Source organism: Parambassis ranga, chromosome 7 (genome assembly GCF_900634625.1).
Source record: "Parambassis ranga chromosome 7, fParRan2.1, whole genome shotgun sequence".
Lineage (NCBI taxonomy): Eukaryota > Metazoa > Chordata > Actinopteri > Ambassidae > Parambassis > Parambassis ranga.
Window position 1 is genome coordinate 17,819,624 of NC_041028.1, and position 18,817 is coordinate 17,838,440.

The 18,817-nt window shown below is 41.0% G+C and overlaps 1 protein-coding gene and 1 non-coding gene across 2 annotated transcripts in view; both read right to left on the bottom strand.

The window, feature by feature from the left end:
• Positions 1 to 340: 340 nt before the first annotated feature.
• trnat-agu (transfer RNA threonine (anticodon AGU)) lies at positions 341 to 414 on the bottom strand. Its single transcript has one exon. It is a non-coding gene; the product is annotated as a tRNA-Thr (tRNA).
• A 4,949-nt stretch (positions 415 to 5,363) lies between these two features.
• The window catches only part of slco4a1 (solute carrier organic anion transporter family, member 4A1), a 30,661-nt gene continuing 17,207 nt past the window's right edge, over positions 5,364 to 18,817 (bottom strand). Inside the window, exons 2-12 of the mRNA XM_028410959.1 lie at positions 12,772 to 13,859; positions 11,119 to 11,209; positions 10,369 to 10,490; positions 10,174 to 10,285; positions 9,606 to 9,760; positions 9,219 to 9,480; positions 7,668 to 7,830; positions 7,356 to 7,531; positions 6,987 to 7,051; positions 6,746 to 6,894; positions 5,364 to 6,431 (exon numbers count right to left, since the gene is read on the bottom strand). Of these exons, the coding sequence (XP_028266760.1) occupies positions 6,261 to 6,431; positions 6,746 to 6,894; positions 6,987 to 7,051; positions 7,356 to 7,531; positions 7,668 to 7,830; positions 9,219 to 9,480; positions 9,606 to 9,760; positions 10,174 to 10,285; positions 10,369 to 10,490; positions 11,119 to 11,209; positions 12,772 to 13,621 (2,316 nt within the window). The 5' untranslated portion in view covers positions 13,622 to 13,859 and the 3' untranslated portion in view covers positions 5,364 to 6,260. The remainder of the gene's footprint in view (positions 6,432 to 6,745; positions 6,895 to 6,986; positions 7,052 to 7,355; positions 7,532 to 7,667; positions 7,831 to 9,218; positions 9,481 to 9,605; positions 9,761 to 10,173; positions 10,286 to 10,368; positions 10,491 to 11,118; positions 11,210 to 12,771; positions 13,860 to 18,817) is intronic.

The following is an 18,817-nucleotide window of genomic DNA, read 5'->3' on the forward strand; positions in this document are numbered from 1 at the left end:
TTCACACACATACAGTGGGAAGGATCCTTCATTTTATCTATTTGTAATTTGCACTGTTTGACTGCTCTCCTGATTTATATCAGTAGACAACATTATTCCCAATATTACCATGGCAACAAGTGCTTTCCTGATTGATGTATGCTATTTCCTGTTGCTGATAATTCGTGTAATATGTTGTGTGAAGGAGGAGGAGAAGGAGACCTGATGAAATAATTATTAGTATGATGTGATTAAATTAAAAGATAAAGCAAAACACCTTCTAACAAAGGGTTCCATGACCTTTATGTGTAGGTAAGATTAAAAAACCCTTTATTTCTCCCACAATGGGGAAGTTGCATAAAGGCACTGCTGGGATTCGAACCCAGGATCTCCTGTTTACTAGACAGGCGCTTTAACCAACTAAGCCACAGCGCCCTATGTTCAATGCTGGGATAGCATGCTGAGTTAGCACCATCTGGTGGTCCAAAGTGGGCTATAAAAAACCTTTGTTGAAAGATGCCACTAGTTAAAAAATCAAAAACATACTTAATATTTATTAATACACTACTCAAAAATAGGAAAACTAAAATAACACATCCTACATCACAATGAATGAAATATTCCAGTTGGAAATCTTTGATTACATAGTGGAATACGTTGAGAACAAAATAACATAAAAATGATCAATGTAAATCAAAATTATTCACCCATGGAGGCCTGGATTTGGAACCATACTCAAAATAAAAGTGGAAAATCACATTACAGGCTGATCCAACTTGAGCGGAAGTTCCTCAAGACAAGTCTGAATGAGGCTCAGTAGTGTGTGTGGCCTCCACGTGCCTGTATGACCCCCCTACAATGCTGGGCATGCTCCTGATGAGGTGGTGGATGTTCTCCTGAGGGATCTCCTCGCAGATCTGGATTAAAGCATCAGTCAACTCCTGGACAGTCTGACATCACAGGCATGATGTCCCAGATGTGCCAGATTGGATTCAGGTCTTGGGAACGGGCAGGCCAGTCCATAGCATCAATGCCTTCATCATGCAGGAACTGCTGACACACTTCAGCCACATGCGGCCTAGCATTGTCATGCATCAAAGGAACCCAGGGCCCACTGCACCAGCATATGGTCTCACAATGATTGTTATGCTCTCCATATCTCTCTATAATAATCCCTTCCTCCTGGATAAAGTTCCACAGATCCACTGAGCCTGAAGCAAAAACCCTGGGTTAAAAGAGAAAATTCATATCCGCTGTCTACTACTGATATCTCAGCTATTATAATATATCATATCATCATAAGTTTTTATCAGCTAAACCCATTTCTGATGCTGGAGAAGAAGCTCTTAACATCAGTTTATTTATTAAATACGTTTTTAACTTTAAGCCTTCATCAGTAAGCATGCGATCCAAAACGTCCTTCTCCTGTTTAAACACTGATCCTGGGTCAAAACAAGTCTCTTAGTGCCCACACTACCATTATGCATTATTTCTGGGCTGCATGCCGAGAACAGGCCGAAAGGGTCCTGCAGCGAGCTGCTGGTCTGGTGTCTCCTTTACTCTTCAAAATTCCATGAGCAGAATTTCAAATAAAGCATTACATGTGATTACAGTGTATGAAATCATTTGGAGTGGATGTTTATTTATAGAAGTGAGCTATCATGTGATTCGGGCCTCCACGTCTCCTGGTGTCTCCTCCATGCTCTGGACACTGTGCTGACAGACACAGCAAACCTTCTTGACACAGCTCTCATTGATGTGCTATCCTGGATGAGCTGCACTACCTGAGCAACTTGTATGGGTTGTAGACACTGCCTCATGCTACCTCTAGGGGTGAGAGCACTGACAAAATACAAAAGTGAGCAAAACATCAGGCAGAAAGGATGAGAGCAGAGAAATGGTCTGTGGTCAGCACCTGCAGAACTACTTCTGTTCTGTGTATTGTCTGCTCCACACTCATTAGTTTTACCTGTGTCTTGTTTTCCAGTTAGTTCAGCTTCATGTCAATTCTACACTCAACAAAAATATAAACGCAACACTTTTGTTTTTGCTCCCATGTTTCATGAGATGGACTTGAAGATCTAAACTTCATTCCAGATACACAATATTACCATTCCTCTCAAACATTGTTCACAATCTGTCTAAATGTGTGATAGTGAGCACTTCTGCTTTGCTGAGATAATCCATCCCACCTCACAGGTGTGCCACATCAAGATGCTGATCTGACATCATGATTAGTGCACAGGTGTACCTCAAACTGCCCACAATAAAAGGCCACCCTGAAATGTGCATTTTGTTTCTGCTTTATTGGCGGTCTGGGGACTCAGAACCAGTCAGTATCTGGTGTGACCACCATTTGCCTCATGCAGTGCAACACATCTTCTTCGCATAGAGTTTATCAGATTACCAGTTGAGAGGAATGGTAATATTGTGTATCTGGAATGAAGTTTAGATCTTCAAGTCCATCTCATGAAACATGGGAGCAAAAACAAAAGTGTTGCGTTTATATTTTTGTTGAGTGTAATAAGAGCTGTCCAAAAACGAAACTGAAGTTTTAAATTAGAGTTTTGGTCGTATCTCAGTACTTCTTCCACAAGTGACCTCAGCATTTTGTATGGTGGAAGCAGAAGTGAAAAAACACCTAATAATAATATTATGTATATACTGTATATATAATTACATTTTCAGTAGTTTGTGGTATTTATTTTTTTTGTACCTTCCCATCTTCATTTGCACACCCTTGTGTTTGTATTTCCTTTTAATTACTATAATTATGGTCTACTGTTAATGTAATTAGACATGATACTCTGTCATCCTTGTCATGTATTGTATGTGTTGATGATGTGCTTTGATAAAAATACACCAGTACATCGTGTCCCTCCTCTAATGGTTAGTGTTGTTTTCTGATGAGCGTCTGGGTTAATGATCCCCGTGTGCTTTATGAAACACGTCTGCAGCACAATACCTGGGGGAAAGACAGTTCTTCAGTGGTGACTGAACTGTAGTCATGGTAACACAATCCCCAGCATCTAGCCTTATTCAGCTGTACTGTGCTCCAGAGCAATGATCGACACAACAGGGGAGGAAATAACCAACGGTAACAATATCACAACCAGTTTGAACTTTGTCACCTTATTGACCTTATTCTTCATATCCTCTGTTTTTTATTTATTTGTTTATGTACGTTTTAAAAATTGTTTCCCTACAGTTGCATGACAGCCTTATTTATTCTGCTATATTTGAGGAAGAAGGAACTCAAAATATGTAAACACATTTGTGTGCGCTTAAACAATGGCCAGTTTTTTTTTGTATGTTGTCACACAGTAATAGAACAATGTGGACAAACTCTCTCACACACACAAATTAGTTTCCACTTCAGCTTTTAGAAAACACTTTGTTGTATCATTCCATAAAAACATCATTGATTTCAAGTCCATTGTTTCCATCTTTTGAAAAAACACAGTACCAAAAAACGAAATAATAAAAAAACACATGAATAAAAAAAACTAAAATCCATTTACAGAATGTTTTGAAATGCACAACTAGGATGACTGCATATATACATTCATGGGGAAACTCAGCTAAAGAGCGTTTTGGTCAGTCCATATACGTGACAATAACAATAACAACATACAGCAGGTTGTTTCACTATCACAAACACAAAGAGGGATTCGTGGCTTAAAGGGCAGCCAGGGCAATGTAACAATTGCACAATCAAATACAGGTGCTGAAACTTTATACATAAATAATTTGCATAAATACGGTCAACGATTAAAAAAATGAAAGTATAAGAGTTGTTAGGCAAAGCAGCTTTGGCACGTTTGCAGACTTACAGTACTGCGTTAGGTCCAAATGACAGTTCTGATTTCTTATACTGCGATGCATGCCCATTGTGCATCGCCCCTTGGCAGGCCTCTGTGTCAACCAGCGTTAAACACAACCAAGTATTATGTCCCTTCATTCCAATGAATCACTGCAAATATGTCATGGCAATTCTTCAAGTCGCCACTTGAGGGTGGTTCCAAAAATGAGTCCATAGACCTCTATGTTGTTTATGTAAATACAAGCTTAAATAGTTAAAGTGGTAGAGGGCGAGCAGCGCTAAGGTGCATTAGATCATAGATGTCCAAGGACTGAGACAGCCTCAAGTGGCCGCTAGAAGAACTGCATCAATTTAATTCTCATCCCTGGATGTTGCTGCTTTGTCCTCTGCTCATATGGTCTTCTGACTACATTTGTGTGTACAAATCTGGATTTCCCAGAGTTTAGGTGCACTCCAACTATGGCTGATATCACAGGGTGATCATCGATCTTTACATACAGTCATAACAATGAGTTGGACATATAGCACAGTTGGCCGATGAGCCTGTATCTAAGCTCCTAAAACTCTTGGATGTAACATTATATAATATGATCCCCATGACTGAGAGTCTTCACAGACCAATGATGTATGCACACAAAAGTGCCAGTGTTTTGTCCATTTGATTAAACCAACATACCTTTAAGGAAGGGTTAGGAATGATCACTGGTAAGAGGACCTTGAAAGTCTTTACTGACTGTTTTGTGACTGGGATACATTTTCTGCCTGTTGAACAACGCTTAAACTTGAAATGGACGAGCAAAAACCAGCTCAGATTTATGCAGCAGCTATGTAGGAAAAAACATCTAAAAATCCCGTTTGTATCAACAAATTATTTCTAAACCTCTTTAAAGTGCAGCAATGCAATGTCTACAGACAGGAAGCATCAGGTTACTAAAGACAGAGCAATTTGAATTCTGATTGTGATACTACCTTTAAGTATGTTTAGAAATATCTTGTACATTTGCCCAAGTCAAATATCAAAAAATACACATGTACTCTTCTTACTGGAAATACATTTGTGCTGCAGTGCTCGGACTAATACTTCACATTATAAGGACTCAAACCACTTCACTTTTTGCATTTATTTCTTTTAAATTGTGGATTTTAAATTTAACAGTAAAATTATGGTAGATGTCATCAATAATCTTAAACTGAAATCTTTGACTTTCCAGACAGGTGCTTCCTGTTTGTGTAATCACCTCCGATGAGGTAAAACTGGTTGATTGTGCCACGCCTCTGTGTGGTGAACAAAAACCATCAGAAATGTTGTGTCTGAAATCACCCACACACTCACTGATACCTGATCATGATATGAGGAGTTTGTTGTGGAGGTTGTTGTTGCGCAATTAAAATATGCTGCATAGTGACACCTATTGGCCAGACTGCATGATGGTACATGATGCTAAAATGCATTGACCCTTTTGTACACTTACTGGAAAGACTACACTCATTTCATTCAGATACAAAGGATCTGATGACCACCTATGGAAAATTTTGCATTTTTTTTAGAATAGAATATACATTATTAATCCCTTTGGGAAGGTCCCTCAGGAAAATTTGGGAAATTTTATCCTTCAAGACAAAATACTGTAGTAAATAAACACCAACATGTAGATTTCTTTTATTCTGGTGATATTCAAAGGTCATGTTCCTTCATTATCTTCGTCTTGCTGAACACAATATTAAATTTTTTTTTAGCAATCATGGAGAGCAGGGTGATGCTAATGTCGAGCTTGGCCTACAAAGATATCATTCCTTTAGCGAAGCATGGTGGTGGTAGCATCATGTTGGTTGATTGATTTATCCAAATGAAGACTTGATGTTTTCACTGATTTTCAATAAGTTAGGGGAAAAAGTACCATATGGCTTATTAGATGTAGATTGATGAGCTATAAAGGCCTATACTGTCCATTCGAATTTAAAATGTCTAAAATGTGAAGTTTGACCGGACTGTGAGTGCCTTTCTAGGCATGAAATTAAGATTTGGCTTTATTATTAATGGCCTCAAGATTTAGTACAGCATATTAGAGCATGGCTTTATTTGTGGGTGTTATATAAAGCAGGGTAGATGTCCCAGCGATGGGGAAGGAACAGAAGAAGAGGATGCATATAAATGCTTTTTTCTCTCTTATATACCACATACAATCAGATGTTCCACTGGCTTTTGAACGAAACTCACATTTCTTAAAAACCATATGATCCTTTATGAAAAACAAAACAAAACAAAAGAACTGTGGATTGGCACTGTCAATCAAACACACGTGCAGGATTTACGTCCAACAGAGCAGCATGTAAGAAGTCACCATGTGCTATAGAAAGTTGTGTGTTTAAATGTGCATAAAGGCATTCTGGGGCTGTCTGTCTCTCTCACACACACACACACACACAAATACACTCAGTGTTTATTGCGTGTCTGACGTCATAACCTGGCATGCTCATTGACGATGACGCCGTCTTCCGGCAGTTCTTTGATGGGAAGGTCACTCATGTGTCCTCCTCCGTGGTCGGTGCTTTCGCAGCTGCTTTGTGGTGACTCCGGTGGAGGCTGATACAGAATGCTGGCTAGCAGGAAGAAAATCGTCCCCAAAGCCTGAAACACAAGAGGACAGGGATACTTGGAACACATTTAAACCAAGATCTAGGGTCTAGTAGGGTCCCACAATGCTATTCTAGCTACAGCTACATCATTATGCTAGTAGCAGCTAAAACCACATGTTCCACAGGTATCTGGAACATGGATCTGCAATCAAAGCTCAGTGCCATTACCAGTACTTCCTGTTAGCTTTCCACATGCAAGAAGTGGATGTATTGAAAGTCTTGGAGGACTTGCACGTATATAGATCTTCTACTACCTAAATGTGATGTTTTAAATAGTGTTAGTTTATGTCATATCCCATGTGTTACCTTAAAGATGATTCCAGCCACTAGTGTGTACTGGCTCATGGCTGAGTTGTGATAGAGGTAGCAGGAGCCCTGCTCACCACACTGATCCTGCCACAGCAAGCAGGAGATGTCAATCACAGAGCCGAATGCTATGGGTCCTGGAATACCACCTGTGGGGAAAGACAGCCATGCAGATCAGTCAGAATAAAACACTTTGGTTTGGTCCAGAGTTTGAAAGTAATCTCAATGAAAGAACACCTACCAAGTGTGCGCACCACAATCCACTGGATGCCAAGTCCAAAGGATCTCTGGCTGTCTGGTACACACCTATGGAAGACAGTGATGGTCAAATATTCTGACTTTATTCCATGTGTTTGATGCTTTTATAAGCTCCACCTGTTGTGGTCTTTCCCTCCCTTGGCAACAATTTGCTGTTACAGACACTCTAATGAAGCTCTGTGTTTATCTATAGCAAATGGGCTTATAATCCACCATGAAAAGTTACAACAGGAACACCAGAGCAATGATTTGCTTGGTAAAGAGAATAAATTGTGTGTAGCGGTGTTTAACAGGGTGTAGGTGTAGGTGTAGTCTGCATTTTAGTGTTAAAGGTTTCATTGTGGCCACCCACCTGAGTGTGGCAGTGAGTGCTGGGATGCTACAAAGGAAGGTAAAGCAGATGATGACAAAGAACAAGGACAGGAAGACCGGCATGTGGTAGCAGGAACTGCCACACTTTCCTGCTATAGCGAAGCCCTCCTGGCCCCAGGACACATTACCCACCACACAGCTGCATCCCGAGTACACCTGAAACACACAGACACACACATATAATTCACAACTCAGAGCAGGACAGACTATTAATGCCATATCCTGAAATGTAAATCAACTGTAGTGGCCCTATTGTTAGAATAAAACGGCTGGAGGAGAGTGGGTGCAGTACCTGTTTGCCTGTGGAGGACTCAGTGTGGTTGATGGAGGTGCAGCCAGCGTGGCAGGGGGAATAATACATCACGCCGTCTGCCCCGCACACTGGGTTGTAGAACTCCCTGACACAACTACAGCGTGCATTACAGCCCACAATCAGATTCTCATCCAGAGCAGAGCTACAGACAAGGCAGAAGAAAAAAACAGATGCAGAGATGAAGATTGTTAAGGCATTTGTGTCACACTTCATCATAATTAACATAAGAATTCTGAAATATGAATGACACTGTAACAAAATCCATCATCTCCTCATTATGAACACATGTAGACCCATGCAGAAACGACTTCATCTCAAAGTTAGCCACAGTACAAAGCTGTAGCTACAACAGAGGCCCTCAAGGATGCTACGACATTTTTGTGTGCAGGTGCATATAACAAAAGTTATGTAATAATTAATTATCACTTGTGTAACACCACAATGTTTCACTTTCTCCCGATCATTGCCATCATTGCCTGTTTGGTCTATGGGTCGGTTCCAGATCCAGATTTCAGTAACTATTTATTAGGCTTAAAAAATTAATATTACTATAAAATACACTACCGTTCAAAAGTTGGGGTCACCAGACCAGTTCTACAGCTTCTCTGATCAGCATAACAGTTCAGCTGTGCTAACATAATGTCACAGGAGGTTTCTAATCATCAATTAGCCTTTTTAACATGATTAGCTAACACAATGTACCATTAGAACACAGGAGGGATGGTAGCCTTTGTATATATTCCATTAATCAGCCTTTTCTAACTAGAATAGTTATTTGCCACATTAACAGTGTCTAGACTGTATGTCTGATTACTTTAATGTTATCTTCATTGAAAATATTTAAAAAAGTCTGTTTCCAACTGACCCCAAACTTTTGAACAGTAGTGTATATTTAATTTATTTATTTTTTTTATGTATATGTATTAATAAACAAATGTCAGATGTTAGGTTGTACTGTACTAAATATTATATATATCATTTAAATTGTTGTGTGCCAACAACCCTTCAGTGGTGATGGGAAACTTTGAATTGCTATGACAATTTTTTTTTACAATTTTTTGGAAAGCAATTAATATGGCAAGTCAGCTCAAAATCTTTCCATAATACGTTATTTTTATTATAGCATGTTTACTTTTTGAACCTCAGCATTTCTAAAATCCTGGCTATGGCCTTGCCATAGTATAAACAAAAACAGTGAATATCATAGATTCATTATTTGATCATTGAACATTTTAAACTTGCAGCTTTGGTGGACTCGTTCTAAAGAGTGGTACCTTATAGGGGCGGTGAGAGTTTCTTTTTATTGCTTCATGATTACATTATTTCTAAGACAAGGTATATGACAATTCGACTAATCTGACAAACATTTCTGTTTCTGCTACTTGTAGCCTTTTTGCTGGTGTTGTGAGTATTTACAGTGTGTTGAGCTTTCTTAGCCACCATATAAATATCTCTAATATTTCTAATCTACAAGTGATCTGACAAGAGAATAAACTTCACATTCTCTACTCAAATGAACCACTTACATACCCGTTTCTAGGTTTGGGCCTGTCGTACAGTTGTCTGTACTGCTCCCTCTGCTTTCCGTCCAGCAGACCGTAATGGTATGGCGCCGTGACGCCGGCCATGGGTACGTTAGGACAGTGGATGAGGAAGATGAAGATGGCGAGGAGGCTGACCATGGCGCACATCATGCAGAAACGGATGATACCTCGACAGCGCAGGTTCAACCTCTTCACTATGTAGCCCCCCAGAAAGGTGCCCCCACCTCCTGCTGGTACCACCATGTATCCTTGGATGGAGGAGAACAATAGCACAAGTCAGGGCATGATTTTGAGTTTTTTTTATTATTAGTATCTTTGAAGTTGTTGTGGATGTTTTTTTAGTGATTTTTGTCTGTTTTGTGTCATTACTCACCAAACCACGTGGCAGCCTCTGACGCACTGAGACTGAACTGTGACTCTAAGAACTTAGGACCAAAAGTGGACATGCCAGCGATGAGGGTGGCCTCGGTAGCTCCGGCCAAACACAGAAAGAGGAAGGTGGGATTCTTTAAGAGAAGCAGCACAGACCTGCGTAGAGGGAGAGAGCGTGTGATGTTATTGCAACCTTTTCTTTTTCATTAAACACACTGATGTAATCTCAGCATTCCTAATAAGTTACAGATAAACACTGCAGCAGATCCAAAGGCATATCATCGCGTTACATAATGTGGCATATAATCCTCTGTAATCCCACAGAGTAAAAGATTACATCACACTGAGGCTGCTGAGAGCATAGTAAACACAGTAGTGAGCTGAACAGAGACATGGATTACCCAATACTCTGTTTATTTGAACTAAAATATAACAATAGCTCCACATGGTGGCACTCTCATTCTGGGATGTTTTGCAGCCGTGGTTTGGTCACACACACCTCATGATGACTTCATTCAAAAACACTTGTGAATGAATGTGTTCAAGTCTAATGAAAGAGAGTGCACTACCGTGGCATGTCTTTGACTGATTTGCCAAACTGAGGATCTGAGGCTGTAGTGTGGCTTCCATCCTTTAGCTGGTGAGCCTCAGACACCCGCATGGCTGCGTACTCCTGAGAGCCTGCAGGTAGACACAGATGAGCGATATTTTATATTCCTCTATCTAAAATAAATAAATGTGTGTGTGTGTGAGAGAGTGTGTACCTGGCAGCTGTCGTGGGTAGCCCAGTATAGGGAGCGCTATCAACAGAGCTGCTGCTCCTCCTGCTAGAAAACCGATCCACCAAGCTCCGACCCAGTGAGGGTTGTCTGGAGTCATCTCTGTCCTGTGACATCACACACACACACACACACACTGTTTGAACCACTTAACCCTCACAGATACTACCAACACATTTCACACTGTGGTGAGACAGCCTAGTTTTGTAGCCTAGTTTTGTTAATGTATGTTTAATTTTGTTTTAATAATCTGTAGATTGTTCATATGATTACAGTCCTGTTGTTTTTGACTTCCAGTTCTACCCTATTGAGTCAGTCCTACTGTTGTCAGTTTTGGTCTGCTATACTGTAGTCATTACTGTTCCAATCTCTTCTTTACAGTCAGTTCTTGTCTAATATATTAAATATCTCTTCTCTTCTAGTTGGTTCTACTCTTCTTAGCTCTATTCTACTATACTGTGCTGTCAGTTCTAGTGAGTTCTATTTCATTACACTATGATCAGTTTTATTCTATTATGTTTAGTCTCTAGTCAGTCCAATTCTATTATTCTGGGGTCAGTTCTATTTTAGTCAGGTCTTTTCTATTATGTTTTTCTCCATTCAGTCCTCCTGTTGTCAGTTCTGGTCCATCACATTCTATTTTTAATTGTTCCAGTGAGTCTACAGTTCTATTCAAGTCAGTATAATTCTATTCTGTTCCATTCCAGTCCATTCAGCTAGCCAAAAGGGACTCACTTCAGGTGGATCTCAGTGTAGATGTTGAGGAAGTATCCTCCCAGCAGGTAGCCTGCTGCTGGTCCCACAATGGCTGCTGTGTAGAAGATCCCTAGGGAGGGAGAGAGAGAGAGAGAGAGAGAGAGCCAGGGTGTGTGAGTCCAACGGCTGCTTCCTGCTTCCTATTCCTGTCCTACAGGTTAAAAGGGCCCCATTGTTCTTTATATGGGCTCTGTGTCTAGAAAGTTCACGTTTCATAAGAAAGAGGCAAGCGTGTGTGCATGTTGTGCTTTCTTAGATTGTGCTGCTCTCTGCTGCCATTTGAAACGGGCATGACTGAATGATGACAGGAGCCTAAGAGGGTCAAAATGATGCAGTTAAGACTAACAATAATGGCAGTAATCACTGCATGGATGTGTGAGAGGCAATTTGGTTAAACCAATAAGCTTCTTCATCTGTATTCAACTCAGTCTTAACTGTGCTACTAGGATTTCTAATTGGAGTCATCTCATTAGGCCATTATTGAATAATCACTTTATCTTATTCTAAAGGGAGCCATTACACTTAAACACAATTAAAAGAAGAAGAGGGCTGACAGAAGGTGATCAACATTTTGTCACTTTTGATGAACAAATGTCAATAAATATCTTCACAGTTGGTGAAAAACATCTAAGGAATCATTGTGAAAGTGTATGCGGCCCCCATGGTGACACACTGTAACGTAATGAATGGAAAATGTTTACAAGCTCTGAGACAAGCCTTATTTGCAATATATATGCATATCATACCAATGACTAAGCATGATTTAAAACTGAAGTAGCATCTGTCGATGCTGTTCCATATCCGACACTTGACCCGTGTAAAACAAAGCTTATGTAACTTGATAATGTTGACAGTACAATGAGGAACATCACATGTGACATGTTTGACCCCATTTAGTTCCTGCAACCAAAGTGCCCAAGAAGAAGCGGAACAGTGTATTGTTTGTGTAAACAACAAATGAAGAAGTGGATGACAACCCTGGCAAATTTCTTGCTAAGTAGTACTCTTGCATATCTATGATGACCATGAAAAGAATATTTCCAAGAAGAAACACATAAGTGATAATTACACGTGGCTCTAACACTGATCCTTGAGGATCCTCATAGCCTTTACACTTAATGTATACAGGAAACGTGGCTGATTTTGAGTTAGTGGAGTGTGCCAACAACGTCAGTGATTGCTACCTGCCCCAGCAATTCTTTGTCATCCAGAATCTGTCACCTTCAAACAGGCTGAGGAGGAGACCTAACAAGCTGCTGAGGATCTTTCAAAGTTAGCAAGTATTAGAAAGCATGTTGGTAGATGTTTTCATTTAAATGAAGTATCTTCATAAAAAGCAACAAGCTGTCAACATGTGCCTAAAACATTCATAGGACTGCCACAATTTCCTGTGAAAGTCATCACAGGAAAGGGTGTTTTATATTTTGGCTGATAGCATTCCTAGCTTGACAAACAAATCAGGTATGTTTTTGGATCATCTACAGCTTTAGTCATATGAGGTGTACAGGGGAACCACCTGGACTCCCTATTGACATCAACACAAGTCCAAATGACTGAGGACCCTTACAGTGTTTTGTAGCAAGATACCAGAGAGTGCAAAGAATGTGTACTGTACTCTAACATGTGACTTACCTATATAAACAGGCGCATAGTTGGAGTGGACATTCTCATCCAGGTATGTGACCCCTAATGTGTAGAGAGGTGTGGCACCAACGCCATGCAGAAACTGTCCCAGCATAAACACAAAGCGATAGTTGGAGAGTCCCCCACCTTCCCTGTCCCGACACGGGCTTGTGCTGTTGGTAGAACACATTCCTGTTTGCTTGGACAAACCGCCCTGGTAGGAGGGCGTGGTGAAGTGAGGCAAGGTGAACACCAGAGAACCCACCGCCATGATTAGCACCCCCCATCCCAGCCAGCGAGGTTTGTGTCCAGTTCCGCCGAAGTAACTGACAAAGGCAAGGCAGACGCAGGCGGCGATGTCGTAGGAGCTGGCGATGAGGCCGGCCTGGTAGCTGCGCAGGTCGAAGCGCCGCTCGATGGAGGTGACTACTGTGTTAATCAAGCCGTTGACAATCATCCCTTGGAGGAAAGAGGCCACGCAAAGAAAGAACAACACCCAGCGAGGGGTGTTGAAAAATTGGATGGCTTTTGGTGTCAGAGCCCCCCAACCACACAGCTGATCTGAGTCAGAACTTTGTGTCCCCATCAGAATCCCCGTATGAGCATGTGGGTCCCCCCCATGTATGTGCCCAGGGAGTGTTGATGCCCTGGTGAAAATGCTGTGCTGGATGGAGCCATCAGCAGCAAGGCTGCATGGGCTGCCGTGGCTTCCATGCCCGGAGCCTAAAGGGCTGTTTGCCGGGGAATCCACAGGACTAGGGGTGTCCAGTGAATGACCCCCATTGAGAGGGCAGTCCTGCAGGTCCAGGAGCTCCTGTTTGGAGCTGAAAGAGGCATCGGCATTTAGCAAGACAGGCATCGCCCCTGTTAGGGGCGCTGTGAGGAGGATTCTGCGTGAGTCAGGCTCTACAGGTTTACCACCAGTGAAGTAGTTAAAATGTAAATTAACAGAGATTCAAGGCGACCTTGTTGCCGGTGCTACTCTACTCTTGGGATGTATTGCACAGTTCATGAGTCCACGGTGCTGAATGTGTTAGGGCTCCTCAAGTGTCCCTGCTTATCTGCACATGGTTCCAACGGCAGTGAGTAATGGCATCCTGTGGAGAGAAAAGATAAAAAAAAATATTGATATTTAATTGATTTATAAAAATATTTTTAAGAAGCACCAAAGCTTTTAATAGTTACATGGATGATGCATTTTCCCCTCTGTCCTCACCCAGTGAGTGTAACCATAGGTATATTATTTACAGAGCACTAGGAAAATCCATCCATCCATGGATGTTTAAACCATGAGCCTTACGTTTAATGTGTAAACCTACCCAAGTAGGTTTAATGACTAAAGAGTACTTTTAATGCTTAAACCTAACCTAACAATTTTAATACACGGCAAAGCAAGAAAGTGGAAACTGATGCTTGTAACTTGGCTGGCCATGTTGTGGGAGAGGAACTGGACTCTCTGAGAGGAGGATGTTGTCCAAAATAAAGACTGCCGGACTGTCCCTCTCACCCTCTCTACAACATGGTGATCAACTACAGGAGTTCAGCAACAGACTCCGACTCCCACGATGCACCACTGAGAGACACAGGAAGTCATTCCTGTCTGTCGCATTCAAACTACTGAACTCTGAACTTTAATTGTCACACACATGGCAGCACAGCTAATATATACTTGTTCTGTATGTTCTTGTATACCATGCTCTTTACTATGTAAAGGTGTATACAGTGGTAAATGTTTCTTTTGGATAAAACCAAAGGATTGGGATGTTATTTAGATATTTAGATATTTTTTTATATTTTAATTCTATGCCATCATTCACTCCTTGTCTGTAACAAAAAAAAATTCCCCTCAGGTATATCGGGGATAAATAAAGGAAATCTGATCCTATGGATCGTAAAGGTGTGTTTACTTTTCCGGGAGAGTACTTCTCTACTTAACAGCCATTCACCAACTCAGAATGAAATGTTGTGTTTGGTCATTTACATAAATGTGTGTTTGCATGTTAGACAGATGGATGCAATAATCTAAACAACTTGACCTTTGCATTCCATTCCACAAATACATGTCTGTTGCAGCTTGTTACGCACACATGGCACACATTTTCTGTAAATAAGCAGAAAGGGAGAGTACTTCTCTCTGAACTGAGGGTTTTACACAATTTCAGCTTGAGCAGAGTAGCTTTGATAGCCCTTCACTTTCATTACATATCAGGTAATATCATACAATAACCCAGAAGTGAGCTTCATCGCAAACACATATATATTTACATAAAACTTTAGCTTCCTACCTCCATTTGTGTATCTGAGAACCAACAGTCCTGCTAACATTTAGACGTGCTGACAAATGAACCCTGGCGATGGACAGCACCAGACACAGAGTGAAATAAAGATGAAGCGTTACAGAGAGGTATCCATGCTGGGTCCTAAGCCCATCTCTCAAATCCTCTTATAGTTGAGCACTGAGGCAGCACATCAGCTGTTTTACAAACAGCCCCATACACACACACACACAAACACACACACACACTCTCACACAGACATCCCATGGCCTGCAGGGAGGGAGGTGTCTTACTGCAGAGGCTGTAGTCAGAACCGGTTTTGCTGGTTTTGTAAATTTGGAATCAAATTTTCATATTAAAATTTATATTTGTAATACTTCTATAAATGTAAAATTATATGTATAAGCATGTGTTTGTGTCACATTCGGTCATCATCCTCAACTGGGTGCAGCAAAGAAAAGCAAAGAACTATTAGGGAAAAATATTGCCATGGGCAACATACACGGCCCTAACGCTAATCTCTGAGGAATGCCATGCATAAGTATTAGCCCATATAGTTTATACTCAAGGGAATCTTTGCCGAAATTAAACCAGCTCTGTGTCACTACATCAGCATCTGTTATCCTGTTAACTGCCCCATTTGTTATCCAGGATTGCTATTAAAGTTTAGCCAAATGCTATTGCCTCTAACTGATAAGGATGAAGAATGCTTAGCCAGTAATTGAATGAACCATCTGTCAGTCACCGTCTTTCAGCTTCAACCAGTCAATAACAAGAAGACTGAAGAGGTAACTCAACAAGCTGCTTAGGATCTTTGAAAGTTAGCATATAGCACTTAGCATGTCAGTAAAATATGACAATATGCCCATAAAATGCACATGGTTCAACATAACCATGGGACTTTGTTACATCTAAAATATGGCCTATAACTAGAAATAGATTTGTGTGACCAGCTGCCATGAAAAGACCTTTTAAACAATAGAACAGCCCTTTAAATTTCACATACATATTGTCTTTAACAATGGACTTCAGCATATAAGTTAGATGTAATACCCATAGGCGTAGCTACCATTATATCAGAGGGGGACGTGTCCCCCCCACATTTTAAAATGGCCCGTTAGGAAAATCCACCTAACGCTGTTTCGATTGCTCATGAAAAAACGCTGTTCCACTTGGTTCATAAGAGAACAACCTCACCGCTGAAATCCACTACATGTTTTCCTGGTTACCACAGCGCTGCAATACCGTTACTATAGTAACGGAGCTAACAAAGCCAGTGGCTTTTTTCGGGCGAGCATAAAACTAACATAAGTACTAATGTACTTTTTTCACCACCCGCCCACAGAAGGTGCCCACCCCCCACATTTTTAATGCTTCCTACGCCACTGGTTAGACCTTTCAAAACACAAAATACAGTAGACCTGCTGCTGAACTGGTTCATTTCTGCAGTGGACCAAGCGGTAATGCAAACATTTACTATGGATGTGAAAGGGCATGCATTTTTTTTATTAGTAACTCATTACTCTGCAGAACAGTGAACACCAGAAGGTCCTTACAAGCAGACCTGTTTGCTGAACAACACATAATGAATAGGGCTATCCAACCATGCCGCTGTGAGCTATTGTCTGCTCAGCTGATCACTCATGACAAGTAGGAATAATAAGTTTTGGGATGGAAGCCAGGGTGTAAACCCAATTAAAGTCTTAATAATGTTTAACTGACGCTTTGAAATTAGGCTTCAGTTCTTGTCCTCAGTGGTCTGTGGTTAGAAGTGGTGGGGGAGGGATTTATGAGGCATTATCGTTGTCAGGTGAGTGTGGGATGACCCAATGTGGGAGTGTCTTAAAAGGGTTAAACCAGGCCACTCTGTTACACAATGCAGCAACACCTTCCTTTGCTGTTGGTTTGTTTTTCTGGGGCCAGAAAATAAAAAAAAAATAGTTCTCACAAAAAATCTTATTTCATTCCTGTCCAATTCTCCATCTCTTTTCATTTCTGTTTTCAAAGTGAGATCAGAAGGAGGAGCTGTAATATTAATAGGCAGTGGGCCCCCTACCTACCGGGTTCTTTATCTTCTAAGAGAGACTTATTTGCTTTGGAATGGAGAGTCTTTCCTCCTCTTTGGTACACAAAGGCTTTGATGTATCAAGAGGAAGGTCTGTCATGTGATTATTTAACTAGATACTTTTTTTTTTGCTGTGAGTTAGGTGTCACTATAATGGAAACAACACTCACAACCTCACCAAGTCAACTGTGAGAACGAGTATTTCAGAATTTTAGAGACGATGCAAAAATTCCAGGAACTAGCGGTTTGATTCCACCCACATAAATGAAGCTGCAGCGGCTTTGTGTGTGACGCTGGGCAGGTTTACAGGTTCATGTTACATTTGACCATTGTTTGGTATGATATTGTTGGGTGGCTCTGTTTTGTTCGTATCAATGCCTCAAACCACAGTCAGAGCTGGTCTCTTGTTTCAGCTTGATAAACCTGATTTTCATTCGCGCATGTTTGGCATATTAGCATAAATTAGCACTGTCATGAGGAAAACCAGCAGACAACAGCAGCAAGTATGTACATGCTGTTACCTCATCTGGGACTATCCCCGAAGAGGATCTAGTGTTGGGAAGTTCAACTTTTTTTTTACTGTCTCAGGCCTTTTACTCTCGAACAATAAATTGAACAAATCTTTTTGTGAGTCATTTAGTTCATTTTTACAGTAGGTGGCGCTGTATCCCTCACATGGTTTGCTTCAGCTGACAAAGTATAATACACAACTACCACAAGCAGTTCAAACCATGTGAAAACCTAGGACAGCAAATACACACCACAATAAAGTGACTTCTGTCCTGCATCCTCGCTGCCATTGTTGTTTAACAGCGCAACATAACAAATGAACAAAATGATCACCACACAGCCTGTGAACGAGAACGATGAACGAGAAGGAAAACTGCTTCTTACACAGCCTGAGTGGCGTGGCTGTCACATGACCAAAGAACGAAGAGTCGTGAAATAATCATTTCTGTTTTCTGTCCTGCCGACTGAGCTTATGCAGCCGCCTGCCGTGTGACGAGAGAACAAATCACTCACTGATATGACTCATTACTCCCGAGTCATATAAAAGATTAGTTCATATTGAACGAAATGTTCGCGGCCGACACATCACTGGATCAAACCATGATCTTTTCCTAAACCTAACCAGGGGCTCTCGGTAAAAAGACATTAAGTATAATTCAAACTAAATAAGCAGAAAAAGGTAATACAGTTAAGATTCAGTCTGTAACCTACTTTGAAACATAAAAAGAGAGATCAATAGACACTTTTGCATGGCCTTCATATATCAGCCCTGAAGTCTGCTGCTTGGGCTTGGCACTTCCTTCGTTCCTTCATTACCAATGAGTGATAATGGCCCTACTGAACCAACTAGTGACTAACCCTAACCCAGATTCATTTGTCCATGATGCTGCATCATCTGTTGATATGAGATACTCATTGATATAAAGTGTTCTTTACTAGAACTGACATGGTCCTTCACAGTGATCAGGATGTCCACAATGTCCATAGCAACAGTCTGCTTTACATAGCAACAGTCAGATATAACATTCCCATTCTCTCAATACGGTAGGCAGCCGTCTTACAACATGTAGGGTACTCTAACCAAGAGACCCAGTGTGGGGAATTAATAGGATGGGACAAAGTAGGCACTGACCCAATAATGCTCTTCTGCCTGGCTGCAGCTTACAGAGCAAACACCAAGCAGCCCCACAGGCAACAGACAGAC